The following is a 16,901-nucleotide window of genomic DNA, read 5'->3' as shown; positions in this document are numbered from 1 at the left end:
ACAACCCAACAAAACTACATACCACTATCCCTTCCTCATGAATACACAAGTAAAAACACTCAACAAAATATCAGTAAATCTAATCTAGAAATATGTAAAAAAAGATTATACACCATATGGAAATATCCCAGGAATAAAAGATTGGTTTCAAGTTCATGTAATACACCTTACTGTTAGAAAAAAGAACAAAACCTCATCTGATCATCTCGACAGATGCGGAAAAAGCTTCTAACAAAATCCACCATCCATTCATGGTAAAAATTCTCAGAAAACTAGGAATAGAAGAGACCTAGTAGTTTACGGCCAGAACGGTGGTAAGTACAAGTGGTGAGAGCAGGCATCCTTGTCTTTTTTTTTCTTTTTTAATTTTAGTTAGATAACATGCAGTGCAATATCGATTTCAGAAGAAGAATTCAGTGACTCACCACTTACATACAACACCCAGGGCTCATCACAAGTGCCGTTCTTAATACCTGTCACCCACCCAGCCCATCTCCCACCCACCTCCCTCCATCAACCCTGTTTGTTCTCTATCGTTGAGTCTCTTGTGCTTTATTTTCCTTTTTTCTCCTCCCCCCCCACCTTCCCATATGTTCATCTGTTTTGTTTCTTAAATTCCACATGAGTGACCTCATATGATATTTGTCTCTCTCTGCTTATTTCGCTTAGCATAATACATTCTAGCTTCATCCACATTGTTGGAAATGGCAAATTTTCATTCTTTTTGATGTCTGAGTAATATATTCATAAATATATTCATAAACATAAATGTGTGTGTGTGTGTGCGCGCGCGCGCCACACACACACACACGCCACATCTTCAATTGTATGGGGAAAGTAATCTAGCGTTTTACCATTAAAGATGGTGACAGCTGTAGGTTTTCATATATGCCCTCTAACAATACTAATGAGAGAGAGAGAGGTTAAAAGGCATCCACATTGGATAGGATAAATATAATGCTGTTTTTTATTTACCTGTTCCTGTATTCATAAGACCCTAAGGAATTCGCATACACACACAAAAAAACCCTACTAGAATAAATGAGTTCAGCAAGGTTGCAGGTTACAAGATTAATACACGAAAATCAATTGTATTTCAATGTATTTAATTAAGAAGAAACCAAATATGAAGTTCTCAAGAAATTCCATTCCCTCAGGAATGCATCTATAAAGAAAAGCAAAAGTAAAACAATACTGAAAACTGGAAGATGTAAATAAATGGGAAGACATATCACATCTGTGCACTGGAAGACGATGGCAAACCTCTCAAACTGATTCAGAGATTCAACGTGATCTCTATCAAAATCCAAGGAAGGAATTTTTGGGAGGCAGAAATTTACACACTGATACCAAAATGATACGGAAATGCAAAGAATGCAGAAGTGCTAAACGATTTTGAAAAAGAAAAAATTCCTCTCGCTTTCAAATTTCAAAAAAACACTTCTCGCTTTCAAAATTTACTATGAAGCTTTAGTAAGTATCCTAGACTATGAGATATAGATATACAAGTCCTGTAACAAACTCTTACATATATGGTCAATTGGTTTCTGAAAAACATGCCAAGGCAATTTGTTGGAGAAATCGTAGATACCTTTCAACAAAATAGTGCTAGACACAACTGGATATCTACATGCACAGAGAGGAATTTAGATCTTTACCATACAAAAAGTTTACCTCAAAATGAATCACAGACCTAAATGTAAAAGTTAAGGCTATAAAATTTCTAGAAAAAGACGAAATAGAAACTATTTTCACAACTTTGGGATAGACAAAGATTTTCTAAATGCAGCACCACAAGCATGATCAAGAAAGAAAGAACTGACAAACTGGACTGCGTCAAAATTAAAAACTTGCAGCTCCTTCTGCCGTCTTGCAGCCTGTGGAGGCCTGCTGGGAACAGAACTCCTAAAATGACAAATATGTCTGAAGGCTGTGGTCCAAAGCCATTTTTACTGGCTCTAAGCGGGGTCTCCAGGACCAGAGGGAGCACAAAGCTCTTCTTAAAACTGAAAGTGTTTATGCTCGAGATGAAACTGAACTCTACCCTGGAGAGAGATGTGCTGATGTGTACAAGGCATAGAACACAGTGACTCCTGGTGGCAAACTGAACGAAACCAGAGTAATCTGGGGAAAAGTTACTCATGCTCATTGAAACAATGGCATGGTTTGTGCCAAATTCCTAAAGCCACTGGTCACAGAATCCATGTGATACTGTACCCCTCAAGGATTCAAACTTACTGAAAAGTAAATAAATAAAGGTATAGAAAAAAAATCAAAAATTTTCATGCCTCAAAAGAAAATCCAAAAACAAGCATTAAGAAAATGCAAAAATAACCCACAGACTGACAGAAAATGCCTCCAAATCATACATCTAACAAAGGAATTCTATCCAGAATATATAAAGAACTCTTACAAGTGAACAGTGAAACAAACAACCCAAATAAAAAATGGGCAAAAGATTTAAGTATTTCATGAAAAAAGATGTATGAATGGCTAATAAGGACATAAAGAATGTTCAACAATCATTACTCATTATGGAAATGCAAATGAAAACAAGACACCACTTCACGTGCACTAAAATCGATAGAGTGGTGATAAAAAGATAAAAAGATTGACAATAACAAGTATCAAGAGCATGTGGAGAAACTGGAACCTCCTATGTTACTGGTAGGAATATGAAACAATACTGCCACTTTGGAGAAATTGGCAGTTTTCTTAAATAGTTAAATTTATCGTATTGCGTCAGAAATTCCATTCTTAGGCATTTATCCAAGAAAAATAAAAAGAAAGCCCATACAAAGACTTATATGCAAATGTTCCAAACAGTATTGTTCATATGAGCCAAAAACTAGAAATAAATCAAATGTCCATCAACTGATGAATGGATAAAAAAATGTGGTACATCCGTACCATGGAATATCATTCAGCAATAAAAAGGAACAAACTACTGATAAGTGGTTCAACGTGAAAGAACCTTGAAAACATTATGCTAAATCAAAGAAGCCAAGATGCACAAGACTACACATTATGTGATTCAACATACACGAAATGTTCAGAAAAGGTAAATCTATATAGACAGAAAACAGTCTAGAGGGTCTCTGGAGCTGACGAAAGGAACCGGGATAGACTGCAAATAGGCACAGGGGATCTTCTAAAAAGCTTATAAATACGTTCTACAAGCAGATTGTGATGATGGTGCCAAACTTTATGCATATTACTAAAAATCACTGCATCGTACACTTCTAATGGATAAATGTTAGGGTATATAAATTATGCTTCAATAAAGTTGGTTTCTTAAAAGTGGCTAAAAAATTAAAAACAAACAAACAAAATAGCAACAACAATAAAACATGGTATTTTTCTCTTACCTCTGCTGGAGATACTGGGCATAATCTGAGGAATCATGTTATTGCTTGTATCCATGGGCTGGGAATTATCTTGACCCATTTGATCGTCTGGGGGCATATAGGCAGGAGGAGGAGTATCAGCTAAGAAGAAGAAAATGAGCCAAGTTAAAATCCCAAAAGAATAGTTAAAACCTTCATCCTGCTTACATGTATTCTTCAAGCATTGGGAAGTTCCAAAGATCACCAGCAGAATTTTTAGTGAACATTACAGACAAACAAAAATGTAGGACGCTATCTCAGGGCATGAGAAAATGAGAAAAGACAACACACCCATTAGCTACTGAAAACTGTTACAAGTCCACATGTATTTGGTCCAATCCAAGAGAGTAAGATCAGTGCTAAAATTCCCTAAAATAGAATTCAAGATCAAGAATTTTGTCCTTATGTGCTCAGAACTGTATGCTTCAAGAAACTACAACTATTACAAACTAATCTGAAGGATGCAGATTATCCTAGTTTGAGTACATACCCACAGAGACACTTTTATTTTTTATTTTTCTTAAAACGTTTATTTATTTTGAGAGTGTCAGAGAGAGTGTGTGCGAGCAGGGAAGGGCTGAGAGAGAGGGAGGGAGGGGAAGAGAGAGAGAGACAGAGAGACAGAGAGAGAGACAGAGACAGAGAGAGACAGAGAGAGAGAGACATAGAGAGAGAGAGACATAGAGAGAGAGAGAGAGAGAGAGGCAGAGAGAGAGGCAGAGAGAGAGAGAGAGAGAGAGAGAGAGAGAGAGAGAGAGAGAGAGAGAGAGAATCCCAAGCAGGATCCACGTTCAGCATAGAGCCTGACACGGGGCTCCATCTCACAACTGTGACATCATGACCTGAGCCTGACTCAAGAGTCAGGTAAGAGACGCTTACCCAACTCAGCCACCCAAGCACCCCTAGAGAGACACTTTTAAATTATCAAGATCATCACATAACTGTGTATTGTTAATGAACACTGGAAAATACAATGGTCATACAAAATGTACCAACACAAACAGCAGCAAAACACCTAATTCTTTTGCAACATCCTAAAATGGCTGTCATGTCTTACTAAATGACTAGGTAATTCTCTTAGGAAACTGAATGTTAACTAGAAAATCTTTTGAGTTCCAGCACTCACAGTTGACAATCATTGCAAAAACTAGTTATATCTTTGTCTCGGTAGCTATAAATACTGAATATAATTTGTCTCTCACCCGAAGGTTTGTACAAAATATATTTTGAGAAAGAACTGCCATCAGACTGAGTTTAGGACAAAGTACGAAAATTAGTTTTTAAACAAATACCTAACAGCAAGTTAAACAGCTGACACTTAATTCCTTTTAGAAAGACAAAAAATAAATAACTGCATCAACTGATATTTCACTGCAGTAGAGAAACCAGAAATAATATACTTCCCTATGGCTCCATCTGCAAGAGTAGGCATTCAAAGTGAGAAAACAATGTGTCCATATGGGACACGCCATTAACAAAATTTGGGAACTTTATAAAATCTACTTATGATCTTTCTCCAGGCAAACCAGTTCATCAGACCTAATTAAAGATAACTGGAGTGCATTTTAACCTTCCAAAGTCTATGATGATGTGACAATCATTAAAGTTAAAAAAGCAAAGACTTCAGAGTCTGAGAAACCTAGGTCTTAAACCTTAGGCAAGGTACTTAAACTTTTAGAGCGAATATCAACTTCTTTCTCCACCTATAATAACAGGAACACTATCTCACATTGTTGTTCTGAATTAAATGTAATACACTATCTTTCATCATAGTTCCAGTTACACAAAAGGCACTCAATAAATGGCACTTCATATCATAAATTACATGAAAATATTTAAGTCAAATATGGTTACTTCCATATTTTGGTAGAACTTTTATTATTTTTTAATGTTTATTTCAGAGAGAGAGAGAGAGAGAGAGAGAGAGAGAACAAGCATGCACACACAGGGGAAGGGCAGAGAGAGAGGGAGACACAGAACTCGAAGCAGGATCCAGGCTCTGAGCTGTCAGCACAGAGCCCAATCTGGGGCTCGAACTCATGAACCGCAAGATCACGACCTGAGCCGAAGCTGGCCACTTAACCACCTGACCCACCCAGGCGCCCCTAGAACTTTTATTTTTAATTCCTGGTAATACAGAATTTAGCTGTTTGGTCCAATAAATGATCCAGTGATAATTAAACAACATTTCTATTTTTCCAGATTACCTACTTTACTTCACAGTCATCGAACACAGTCTTTGTCTGTCTTCAGAATGTTGATAACCTATTAGAATACTCTGCCTTTAACGTGTATAGGACCCCCTATGAAACCTTTCAACTTAGCAGCATTTGGCTTCATTCTGAAGTCACAGTGGCAGCCACTCAGTGTAGTTAGTTGTACATATATATTTCTATAATTTCATCCATTCATTTAATAAATATTTACTGAGGGTCTATCATATACCAGGCTCTGAGGCAGGCTCTGGGGATGAAGCAGTAAATAAAAGAAGCTAATTACCCCCTTTTCATGGAGTTTGTAGTCAAGATAGGGAGAGGAGGGAAGGGCAGAATATAAGATCATCTATATTATGTTGGACTGTGATACACACTATATACAAAAATCAAGCAGTGAGAGACAGAATGTAGGATGAAAGGAGAAAGTGATTTTTGTTTCATTATTCTTAAAGGATTATCTCCCCAAAACTGTGTTTGCTTTTTTAAAAACATTCAATTTATTCAAACTAAAAAAAACAAAACCAGTTCATCCATTTCTCCTACCCCTTGTCTCTGGCAACTACCAATCTGTTCTTAGTATCTATGATCTTGGTGTTTTGTTATTGTTGTTGTTTTTCAGATTGCACATATAAGAAAAATCTTATAATATTTGTCTTTCCCTAACTTACTTTACTTAGCGTAATAGCCTCAAAGTCCAGTCATGTTGTCATAAATGACAAGATTTCATTCTTTTATGGCTGAATACACCACCATTTCTTTATCCATTCATCCCTCAGTGAACACGCAGGTTGCGTTCATGTCTCGACTATCATAAATAATGCTACAATGAACACAGGGGTGCATGTTTTCAAGCTGGTGTTTTTGTTTCCTGTAAGTACTGAGAAATGGAATTAACAGATTATCTGGCACTTCTATTTTTAATTTTTTGAGGAAACTCCATACTGTTTCTCACAGTGACTGCACCAATCTGCACCAACAGTGCGTGAGGATTCCCTTTCCTCCACATCCTCGCCAACACTTGTTATTTCTAGTCTTTTTGATAGTAGCCACTCTAACAGGTGTAAGGTGATAGATGACACATTTTGGTTTTGTATTTCCCTGAAGATTAATGATGTAGAGCATATGTGGCGGTGGTCACGTACATGTCTTCTCAGGAAGAATGTCTATTCAGGTCCACTGCCCATTTACTAATTGGAATGTTTGTTTCTGTGCTATTGATTTGTAGGAATTCTTTATATATTTTGGAGATTAGTTCCTCATCAGACAGATGATTTGCAAATATTTTCTCTCACTCGGTTGGCTGCCTTTTCATTTTATTAATGGTTTGCTTTGCTGTGCAGAAGCTTTTTTGTTTGATGTCATCCCACTGTTTCTTTTTGCTTTTATTGCCTTTGCTTTTGGTGTCAATCCAAAAGCCAGCACTAACCACTGTCAAGGAGCTTCCTGCCTATGTTTTCTTCTAGGAGTTTTATGGCTTAAGGTCTTAGGTTCAAGTCTTTAATCCACTTTGAGTTAGTTTTTGTGTATGGTATCAGTTAGTGGTCCAGCTTCATTCTTTCGCATGTGGCTGTCCGGTTTTCCCAACATCATTAGTTGAAGAGACTGTCCTTTCCCCACTGTACATTCTTAGCTTCTTTGTCGTAAACTAACCCTCCACCTAAGTGTGGGTTTATATCCAGGCTCTCTCTCCTGCTCCAGTAATCTATGTGTCTGTTTTTATACCAACACCACACTGCTTTAATTATGTTTTATGCTTTAAAACTGTATGTTAATTATACTTCAATTTTTCAAAAATTGTTTAAAATATTACTGTAGCTCTTTGAAATCAGGGAGTGTGATGCCTCCAACTTTAGTCTTTCTCAAGATTGCATTGGTTATTCTAGGGTCTTTTACGGTTCTATACAAATTCTAAATTTGTTCTATTACTATGAAAAATACAGCAACTCTCCTTTTTAAAAAACATATGGTCCATGGCAAAATAAAATCTAAAACTCTTCTGGATATCAAACAATTACCAAAGGATATAGTCAAAAATAGCTACCTCTTAGCATGTAACAGTTCACCCAGAGGGCCAGTAGTATAAAAACAACTGCTGATTCTCGAGGAGTAATTTTTTTGTATCAATAAAATAAATTCTTACCTGGGAGCTGAAATGGACTTCCTGGTCCAGAACTTGCTGGGGAATTGGGATATGTGCTGCTAGCGGGGGAAGGTGGATAAGGGCTATTTGGAGATAAGGGGAAAGGAGTGTTGTTGGGCTGGTGGAAAGAATCTGGAAACGTTGCATTTTGTGGCATGTGTGGCTCGTTGTGGCTCAGGTTTCTAAACTGAACCAAAAGGCTGTGTTGTGGATTGAATTCATTGTGACGAGGCACTAATACTGGAGGTAAGACTGAAAGACAAAAATCAAAAGTCATCTGTCAGCAATAACTAAAGCAAACATCCCATACACACTAAAGGATAGATAGAAAGGATTCAGTAAAATTATAAGCCCATTAAAACAATTTACTTTCAGGAAGGGCTGCTCTGTAGAACCTTGAATGTTTATTTACATAATAACTAAACCAAAAACTCTTTAAGGATTTAGGCCTGTATACAGAACTCTGGAAAACAGAAAATACAGAGAAGACACCACTCCTGTTCAATAGGAGAGAAGGCATGTTTAAAAACAACAATAATACAGAAAATTTAATGCAGTGAGAATTCAAAGAGGTGAGCACTTCCAGCTAGCAAGGGATCAAACAACACACTATGGGAAAGACAATACCTGATGGGACCTTACAGAATGAGGGGTGCCAGGGGCAGAGATAGTAGAGGAGGAGATGGGGAGACTCCAAGAGGGAGACAGGAAGGCACAGACAGGTGCCCCAAACACTGAACCAGGAGCTGGGATTAGAGACAGACGTTGAGGTCAACTATGAAGATGCCTTGAAAGGCTCTATGTTTTCAATTTTGAACATTTCATTTTTCTTAGTTTGAGAGATAACACATTTTAGGTTCTTCAGTAAAGTTTTCCCTAGTGAAAACAGTAACATTTCCTAGGCAGAAATCTTCCATTCAAAATCAGTTTTCTAGACATGATCATAATGAAAATACATCCAACAAAGCCTAAGTATTTTAAGAGACGTATTTTTAAAGAGATGAACTTTATTCAAACATTCACTTTCTTTAGAGACCCAAATGACCAATCACATAGAAATGTCTACCTTTCCCTATAGGAAATCAAAACAAACCTAATTTCTTTAAACTCCTACTGGAAGTACCAGTTTATCTCTTTTACAACTTTCCCATATTTGTCAGTGCAATTTTACTTCCAACAATCTCACTTTGACTCTGACATCATTCAGCAGCAATAAAATCAATCTGTTTTTAAGTTAACTAGGTCATAGTAGGGATGTACCTGAGGAATCAGAGGCTATATTAGTCAGCATTTGTACTGTTTTTTTGTCTCTTTTCTTTGTACCGAATCAGTGTTGTAATTACATAGTTAACATCTGATTACAACTGTTTTGCTCGACAGTGTATTACCAACTGCTGTTCCCTCACAGAATGATGGGACAGCTGCCATGGGAGAGCAGGGCATTAGACAGTAAGAATTTCTATGTTTAGCTGGCTAGCAATCTGAAAGACTTAGTGAAATAACTATTAAGAATTCAATCTAGTAAGGATTCCTTTCCTTCTTTTTTTAGAGGCAGAGCTAAAATCAGTGACTTCTCTCTTTATATTATTTTTACACACTACTTATTTAGAAATTATTTTATTTTCATGCAAAATACATGGATAGTTTAAAAAGAAGCTACAAGAGATAAACACAGCAATTTCTAAGCCTTCTATACTGCTTTCAGAGACAACAAATTTAAACTCTTACCCATTTCTTCTAACATTTACTTTGTGCATTGCTAAATAGTATGCTTATATTGCTCTTATTAATTTGTGAAGACACTGCAGATTTGCTCTTGTGGCAAAGGAAGTAGCTTTCTTGTATCATTCTACCCCACTCCCATTCCCCTTCCCCACAATAAAGTTCCAAAAAAACTTTTGGTTAAATGTACAAATATTCAATCCTGAACCAGATATGTACTATGATTATATGTTTTTTTGAACAGTGCTTTTAATAAAGCTGATTATTGACCTGTTCCTTCATTTGTTTGATCTTAAGTACGTACCAATGATATTTCCAGGGTCTAAGAGTTTTGTCAAATTCCAGTCAATACTATTTTCCAGATGCTACAAATAAACAATCTACTAACTCATTTCTTCCCTTGGACTCTTCGCCCTTCATTCTTCTACTATCTACACTGGTTGCTATGTTAAGTCTCCTAGAGCTCTCAAGTCCTTAGATGTCCCTTCTCTTTTCTCCTGCTGGATCCCATTTCCTAGATCTCATCCTCTATTAGTTTCCTAAAGAAGGGTAAAAGGAAGGTGAATTTTCAGTCCTTGCATACATGAAAATACCTTGTCTTTTGTTCGTCGGCCGACAGATTCCAGAATAAACAACTTTTTCTCTCTTAATTTTGGGGGCACTGCTTCATTGCCTTCCAGAACCCAGAACTGCTTTGAGAAACCTAACAGTCTCACTTCCAGTCCTTTGTATATGTCCTTTCTTTTCTCTGTGGGAGCTTTTAGAATCTTCTTTTTTAATCGTGATATACCAGAATTTCACGTGTGGGTCTTTTTTTTTTTTTTTTTGGATCTCTGACAGCACCATCACTGCCATTGTTTTTGCATTTTCCAGAGACTTTTTTTTTTTTTTTTTTTTTTTTTTTTTTTTTTTTTTTTTACCATTCTGGGCTTATATTATCTCCATGTGAAATCCAGATAGCCTCTAAGATGGCCACCGTGGTTCCCAACTCTCAGTATTCACCCCTGCATAATCCTCTCCCTTTGAGTGTGAGTATTGTATCTGTGACTTGCTGCTAATAGAATGTGGCAAAGGTGACAGGATGTATGTGATGACACAGTATAAGAATGTAATGCCCTTCCATCAAGAAGACCCTCTCTCTCTTCTTGTCTCTGAAGTGGGCTGCCATGAATGTGAGCCACCTATGAAAAAGTGGCAAGCACATGAAGGCAGCCTCTAGTCAACAACCAGCAAGAAGAGCCCAAGAGCCCACAAGGAACTAAACCCTGCCAATAATCACACGAGCTAGGAAGCAGGTCCTTCCCCAGCTGAGCCTCACATGAAACCCACGACCTGACCAACACTTTAAATACAGTCTTGCAAAGGACCCAACTTAAGCCATGCCTGGACTCCTGGCTCATAGAAACCGAGATAGTAAATGTGTATTAAGCCCCTTAGTCTGTGTTAATTTGTTATACAGCAAAAGATAACAAATGTACCAAACTAGTATCTCAATTTATACAATTCATTCATTAAAACAAAACACGAAACTTACTGTGCATCATCTACTGAGTGCAAGGTAATACTACTATTCTAAGCACTGCTGATGCAGTATAGAATGAGACAGAGGAAGTTCCTGCTTACATCAGTCAATAAATAAAAGAAAAAGCTAATTCGGCATCAAGTAGTGATGGGGGTATTTGAGCAAGGGCTGAATGAAGTAAGAAAATGTGCCATGAAAAGATGGTAGGGGAGAAGAAGTAGAAGAAATAGAAAAAAAAAAAAAAAAAGTCTAGCTGCAGGGGTAGGGCAAGTCCATCGAAGAGAGGAAGTCTGAAGAGAGGTTATGTAGAAATCTAAGTGTGATAAAAGTCTCTTAAGTGTTTTGAGCAGGCACTGACATGATTTGGCATCCTCTAAAGATCACTCTGGCTGCTGTGCAGAAAACAGAATGGTTTGGAGGGAAAGAAAAGAGGCAGAGAGACCCATCAGGCACTACTTAAGATGAAAGATGAATGTGGTCTGTACTAGAAGAGTGGTATGAGAGATGGTAAGAAGGGACATTATCAAGATATATTCTGAAGGCACGCAAATAGCATTTGCTCATAGCTCAAATTCAGGACTTCGGAGAGATAAGTAAAAGAAGACGTCAGTAGTGATTACATGAATGCTTGGTGCCATTTACTTCAATAGGGAAAAATGGAGGAATAAAGCACTTGGTGAGGGAAAAAATCAAAAGTCCTACTGAGATATAGTAAATAGGATATGTGTATGAGAGGGATCAAGTGGAGGTATCAAGTGGGCAACTGGATACAAAAGTCTAGAACTCAAAGGAGAAGTTCACTCTGGAGTTCAAAGTGTAAGCACGAGCTTTCAGACAGTTTTATGACAAGTGAGAGCTAACAGAGCCCATAGAGGAAAAATATGGATGTAGAAAATGTCTAGGAACTGAGTCATGTGAAAACAGAAAAATAAGCCAATGAAGAGACTAAACAAAAACAGCCAATGAGGTAGGAGAATGAGAAAAGGGTAGGGTTCCAGAAGCCAAGAAAGAAACAGTTGTGAGTGGGAAGGAAGGAGATCAACCATCAAATGATGTTGAGAAGGAAAGGAAGAGGAGGACTGGGAATGAGCCCTCTATCCAGAAGAAGGCATCACAAGTAATCTTCACAAGTCAAATGGTAGGGAAGAGAGACCAACTAGGGAGGGGTGTCCAGAACGAAGGGGAGGGCTAAAGTTCTGCGGAGGTAATAAAAATGGAGACTCCTATAAGAGGACTAGGGGAAAGAATGCAGGAGACTGGGGGTGAGGCGATGTAAATGAGGTCAAGACCAGCATTCTTTCTGAACTTTTATTTTAGGATGGGCAGTATCAGGACATGCTTGTGTGCTGACAGAAATAGTCTAGTAGGGAGGGGAAATATAATGCTGGGGAGACGGGGGTACCTGGAGGAACAAAGTTCTTGAATACACAAAAAGGAGTGGGATGCAGTACACACACGGAGCTCAGGTTTTAGATCAAATAGAAACATGTCACCCACAGGAAAGGCAGAGCACATATACAACTACCTCTGCCTGATTCACACACACATGACTGACTGCTTAAGGTGGACATGAATTAGAATTAGCCACTTGGGAGCTATATTATCTACATATAAAAAGCTAAATTCAAAAGCCACTATTCCTTCCGAGATTAAAATCTTTAAGAAGGAAACACAAGGCTAATATAGTCTTTTAACTACTAAATCACTGAAATGTAAATCAGCAAGAGACACGTTTGTTTAATTCTTCTTAGAGTAAAACCTACCTGGACTCTCCACTCTCTTATAGTGGTATGGGTTGATACAAACTTCCTTTTGCTTAGATCCAAAAGGAAATTCACAAATATCCAATGGCTTTAGCTCGTGATGACTCTGCAAATCAGGCCAGCGCCAAACACGACAATATATAACATGGGGTAAGCCTTTTCTGTGAGAAACCTGCAGGCGTCCATCTAAAGATCTGGGAATAGTGACACATTTGCTTGGCTGTCCTGGACTGCTCAAGGCTTTCTCCAGTTCTTCCATGGCACCCTTTTTCTTTTTTAGCTTTTTCACCAAAGCATCGACTGCCTTTTCTGCCCATTTCTCCTCTTCATCACCTTGCTTCCAGCCCAACAATCGCTTTACTGCTGGACTAGTAAAGGAGAACAAGCTGGCCATTGACGTCATTTGATATAAATCTTCAGAGACCTTCCTGCAACTCAAAGTCAGTGGCTACTCAAAGAACAGCTCACAGATGAAAAGTCATATACAGGTTCTAAGCAGAAGTTCCCATTAAAAAGGGAGGAGTGACATTTATCTTCGTAAGTGCCATAAGATTCTTTCATTGGTTCAAATCCTGAAAGAGAGAGAGGAAAAAGGGTAAGATCCCTAACTTAAATGAACACAATTAACACACATCTAAATCAATATAAGCGAAAGGTATATTGTTTTTAAATGAGAACAGAAAACCATTACAAAGCAAACAAACAAACAAACAAAAACCTAAGTCTAGAGAAAGAAATTTTCTCTAAAGTCCTGTGACCACTCACTTCCTTTCTTCATATGTGAACAAATAATTCACTGGCAATGCCAAACGATAACCAAAAGCAAAAACAGACTGCTTGCTCTACTTCCTATGTATTATCCAAAAAATAGCCTCTAAACGTTTCCTTTCCTCAGGCCAGTAAGCCCCCAAATGCCCTTCAAAACTTTTGATTCTGAAGTACTTCTCTTCACTGAAAGTCATGTCACATTATGTCAATTTTGAACATGACATGTCCTAATCTGAACAAAAGTCTTCACATAAATCTAGCTTTTCCCTAAGGTCATTATTGTCCATAAAATGTCTCACCGACTTTTAAGGTTTGGGCAAAAGCCATAGTACTACTTAAGTCCCATTATTAGGAACAAATTTTATCAAATTCTAGCTTAGTTTTTTTCTTAAGAGATAACAAGCCCTCAAATAAATCATAACACACATAATTGCCAGAAAAGTGGGAAGTATCTATTTTTAAAGCTAAGAATGCTGAGCAGATTTAAAGGGAATAAATGCAAAGTTTAACCCAGAAAAGGGCAGTTTATAATTTTATAATGCCCATTGCCTTCTGTGATTATTTTCAGCATATTAAGTTAAAGAACCTGCGCTAGGCAGATCGCCCCTCTGCACCCTTAAGAAGCTGTTGGCAATGATGACAAGAGGAAGTGATGTGCAGTGGCACCGCACTGATAAGAAGAATGGGTATAATTCCCTGTGGTCAATACACAGCCAAGTGCAGACAATGAGTAGCTGGTGAAACAGCACGAGTAATGTTTGGAAAAAGGATGTCAGTAACCAAAGATGCTTCCTTTCTTGTGCCCAACATTGCAAATAATGCCGCAGCTCTGCCTTTGACAAATTCTAGTCAACTCTACTGTCAAGACCATCCTGGATCGGGATACATCTTCCCAGAAAAGAATATGTACGTTCAGTTAAAACCCAGGTAAATATAAATTAAAATAAAACGGAGTTAAATTCAACAAATAATTACTGACTGCTTGTTACGTGCCATGTATGGTGAACTGCCATGATGGTGCTTAAAGAAGTCACTTCCAGTATGGCTTCATCTTAAGAGCCAACATGTACTTATTGAGAACCTACTAAGTGCCAAGCATTGTTCTGGATGCTGATCAACCAGCAGTGGCTATGCAGACTCCTATGAACCAAGGTTAGGACCTGGAACCATGCGGGGAAAGGTGTACAGAAGTAGAGGGAAACTCCTGTGTGGATGAACTTCCCCAGCCCAACACAGGATCATTTTAGCCAGGTAAGCAAAACTGGCTATATTAAACTAAAGAAATAAAGCGAGAGACTGAAAGTGTATTTGTCGGTAACAGTTCACAGACTATAAAGTGTTATGCGCTAAACATAAAGAAGGGCTGAGCTCAGGTGTAGCTACCTCAAGGAAATAGGATAAAAGCCATTTGGGCCAGAGAGTAAACATAAGAAAGTAAACCAAAATATGGTTTGCTTGTCAAGACAAGAGAAATTTCAAAGGCATAGGGGACACAAACAACAAACAAAAATACGTGGGCAGACAAGAATAGAGCATTTCCTAAAATAGAGTAGACAGGTCTGGCTGGATTGAGATCTTTATTGAGTAACAGTGGAATATAATGATGAAGGCTAGACAGGGTAGTGCATGCGTGTAGAAGAGAGAATAGATGAGCAATGGAGAGGTTAAGCTGAGAAGGGGAAGACGAATGGAGAGAAACTTAAAGACCAGATACCAGATTAGTAGTGAACCAACAGAAAATGCCTAATAAATTTTAACTACTTATCTAATAGCACTATCATCATCATCATCAAGTACTAACCATACTGCATATTTTAAAAAAGGAAAAGTTATTTATTTATTTATTTAATTTATTTATTTATTTAAAAGTTATTTAAAGTTATTTATTTATTCTGTGTTATGTAAACACAGAACAAAGTCTACAAGGCCACATAATTAATCACTGCATGGAATGGAGGAAAGGAAATAGAAAGGGGTCCAGTGTGATTTGTTTTATATACTTCTGTACTGTTTTAACCTTTTAACAAAGGGAATCTACTGATGCATTACTTGCACGATATCAAAATAAAAACACTAAACTAAAATTATGGTGAACAGAATTGAGTTACGAGTGTTGGCACTACAAGGAGGTAAAACTCTTGCATGCTGTGCTACAAGTCAGGAAAGGACGGTGGTTTCCCTTTCAAAGGAAGGATATTAATTAGAAGGGAATCAGAGTTTCTGCCATCCTGGTGAAGTTTTACTTCTCACTATGGGGGATTATATGGGAGAGCTCAGTGTGTGAAAATACAGCTGGTGAGATACTTAAGATGTGTACTGTGCACTGTACAGTCTGTCTGGACAGACAAAAAGGATTGAGGGCTTAGTTTCCTTCCCATTTTTCTTCCCATCATCAATCAATTCCCCTTCTCAGAGATCATCCTTTTATTTTGTCCTTCATGGCCTTCCAGAGAAAATTAACACAAACACATACACACACACACACACACACACACACACACACACACACACACACCTCTTCATTGACATGAACTGTGGTATTCTAAAAAGAAAAAAGGTACAGAAAAACATATGAACGATATATCCTCCAGATCTTCCCAGAGCAACATAGAAGGAGCTCCCACATTCTTTCTTTTGTCAGTAACAGTTCACGGACTATAAAGTGTCTACAGTATTCTACACAGAATTCTAATATAAAAGTAACCTTCAAAGTATGTCAAACTCTGTCATACGTCTGCTCAAAAATTATTCTGTGGCTTCCCATCACACTTGGTATCCAAATTCCTTAACATCACTTTAAAGGGCCTACATGAGCTAGCCTTTGGCTTCTCCTCCAAATTCATTGCTTTCTTTGTTGTTGTTGTTATTTTTAATTTTTTTTTATTTTACACCCAAATTAGTTAGCATATAGTGTAACAATGATTTCAGGAGTCGATGCCTTAATGCCCCTTACCTATTTAGCCCACCGCCCCTCCCACAACCCCTCCAGTTGCAGATTCATTTCTTACCATTGTTCTAGCTAACTTAATCACCCTTGACTTCTTTCCATTTCTCAAGTGTTCCAAGATCATTTCTACCTCAGGACCTTTGCACTTGATGTTTTCTCCCCTGGAATTCTCCCTGATCTTATTTAACACGTTTACTCTTTCAATTAATTCAGCTACTCAAATGTCACCTCGTGAAAAAGGACTTCCCTGGCCACTTTACCTAAAATAGTATACATCACACTCCCACAGCATTCCCTAGTCCCTGATTCTACTAAATTTTCATGGTATTTATTCTAACCTGACCAAGATATCAATTTTATTTCTTTTTAGATATTTTCCCCACTGAAATGTTACTAGGCAGGTAGCTTTATCTTCCTTATCCACCATCATAGTCCCC

The 16,901-nt window shown here is 37.8% G+C and overlaps 1 protein-coding gene across 2 annotated transcripts in view; it reads right to left on the bottom strand.

Moving 5' to 3' along the window:
* The window catches only part of SMAD5 (SMAD family member 5), a 48,643-nt gene that overhangs the window by 14,817 nt on the left and 16,925 nt on the right, over positions 1-16,901 (bottom strand). The window contains exons 2-5 of one of the 2 annotated variants that reach the window (XM_042984414.1): positions 16,033-16,059; positions 12,750-13,321; positions 7,743-7,994; positions 3,369-3,488 (exon numbers count right to left, since the gene is read on the bottom strand). In XM_042984414.1, the coding sequence (XP_042840348.1) occupies positions 3,369-3,488; positions 7,743-7,994; positions 12,750-13,152 (775 nt within the window). In that variant the 5' untranslated portion in view covers positions 13,153-13,321; positions 16,033-16,059. The remainder of the gene's footprint in view (positions 1-3,368; positions 3,489-7,742; positions 7,995-12,749; positions 13,322-16,032; positions 16,060-16,901) is intronic. The other variant, XM_042984410.1, reaches the window with a different exon arrangement.

Source organism: Panthera tigris, chromosome A1 (assembly GCF_018350195.1).
Source record: "Panthera tigris isolate Pti1 chromosome A1, P.tigris_Pti1_mat1.1, whole genome shotgun sequence".
NCBI classification, from domain to species: domain Eukaryota; kingdom Metazoa; phylum Chordata; class Mammalia; order Carnivora; family Felidae; genus Panthera; species Panthera tigris.
The sequence above is the reverse complement of the archived record's forward strand: the minus strand, read 5'-3'. Positions and strand labels throughout refer to the sequence as shown.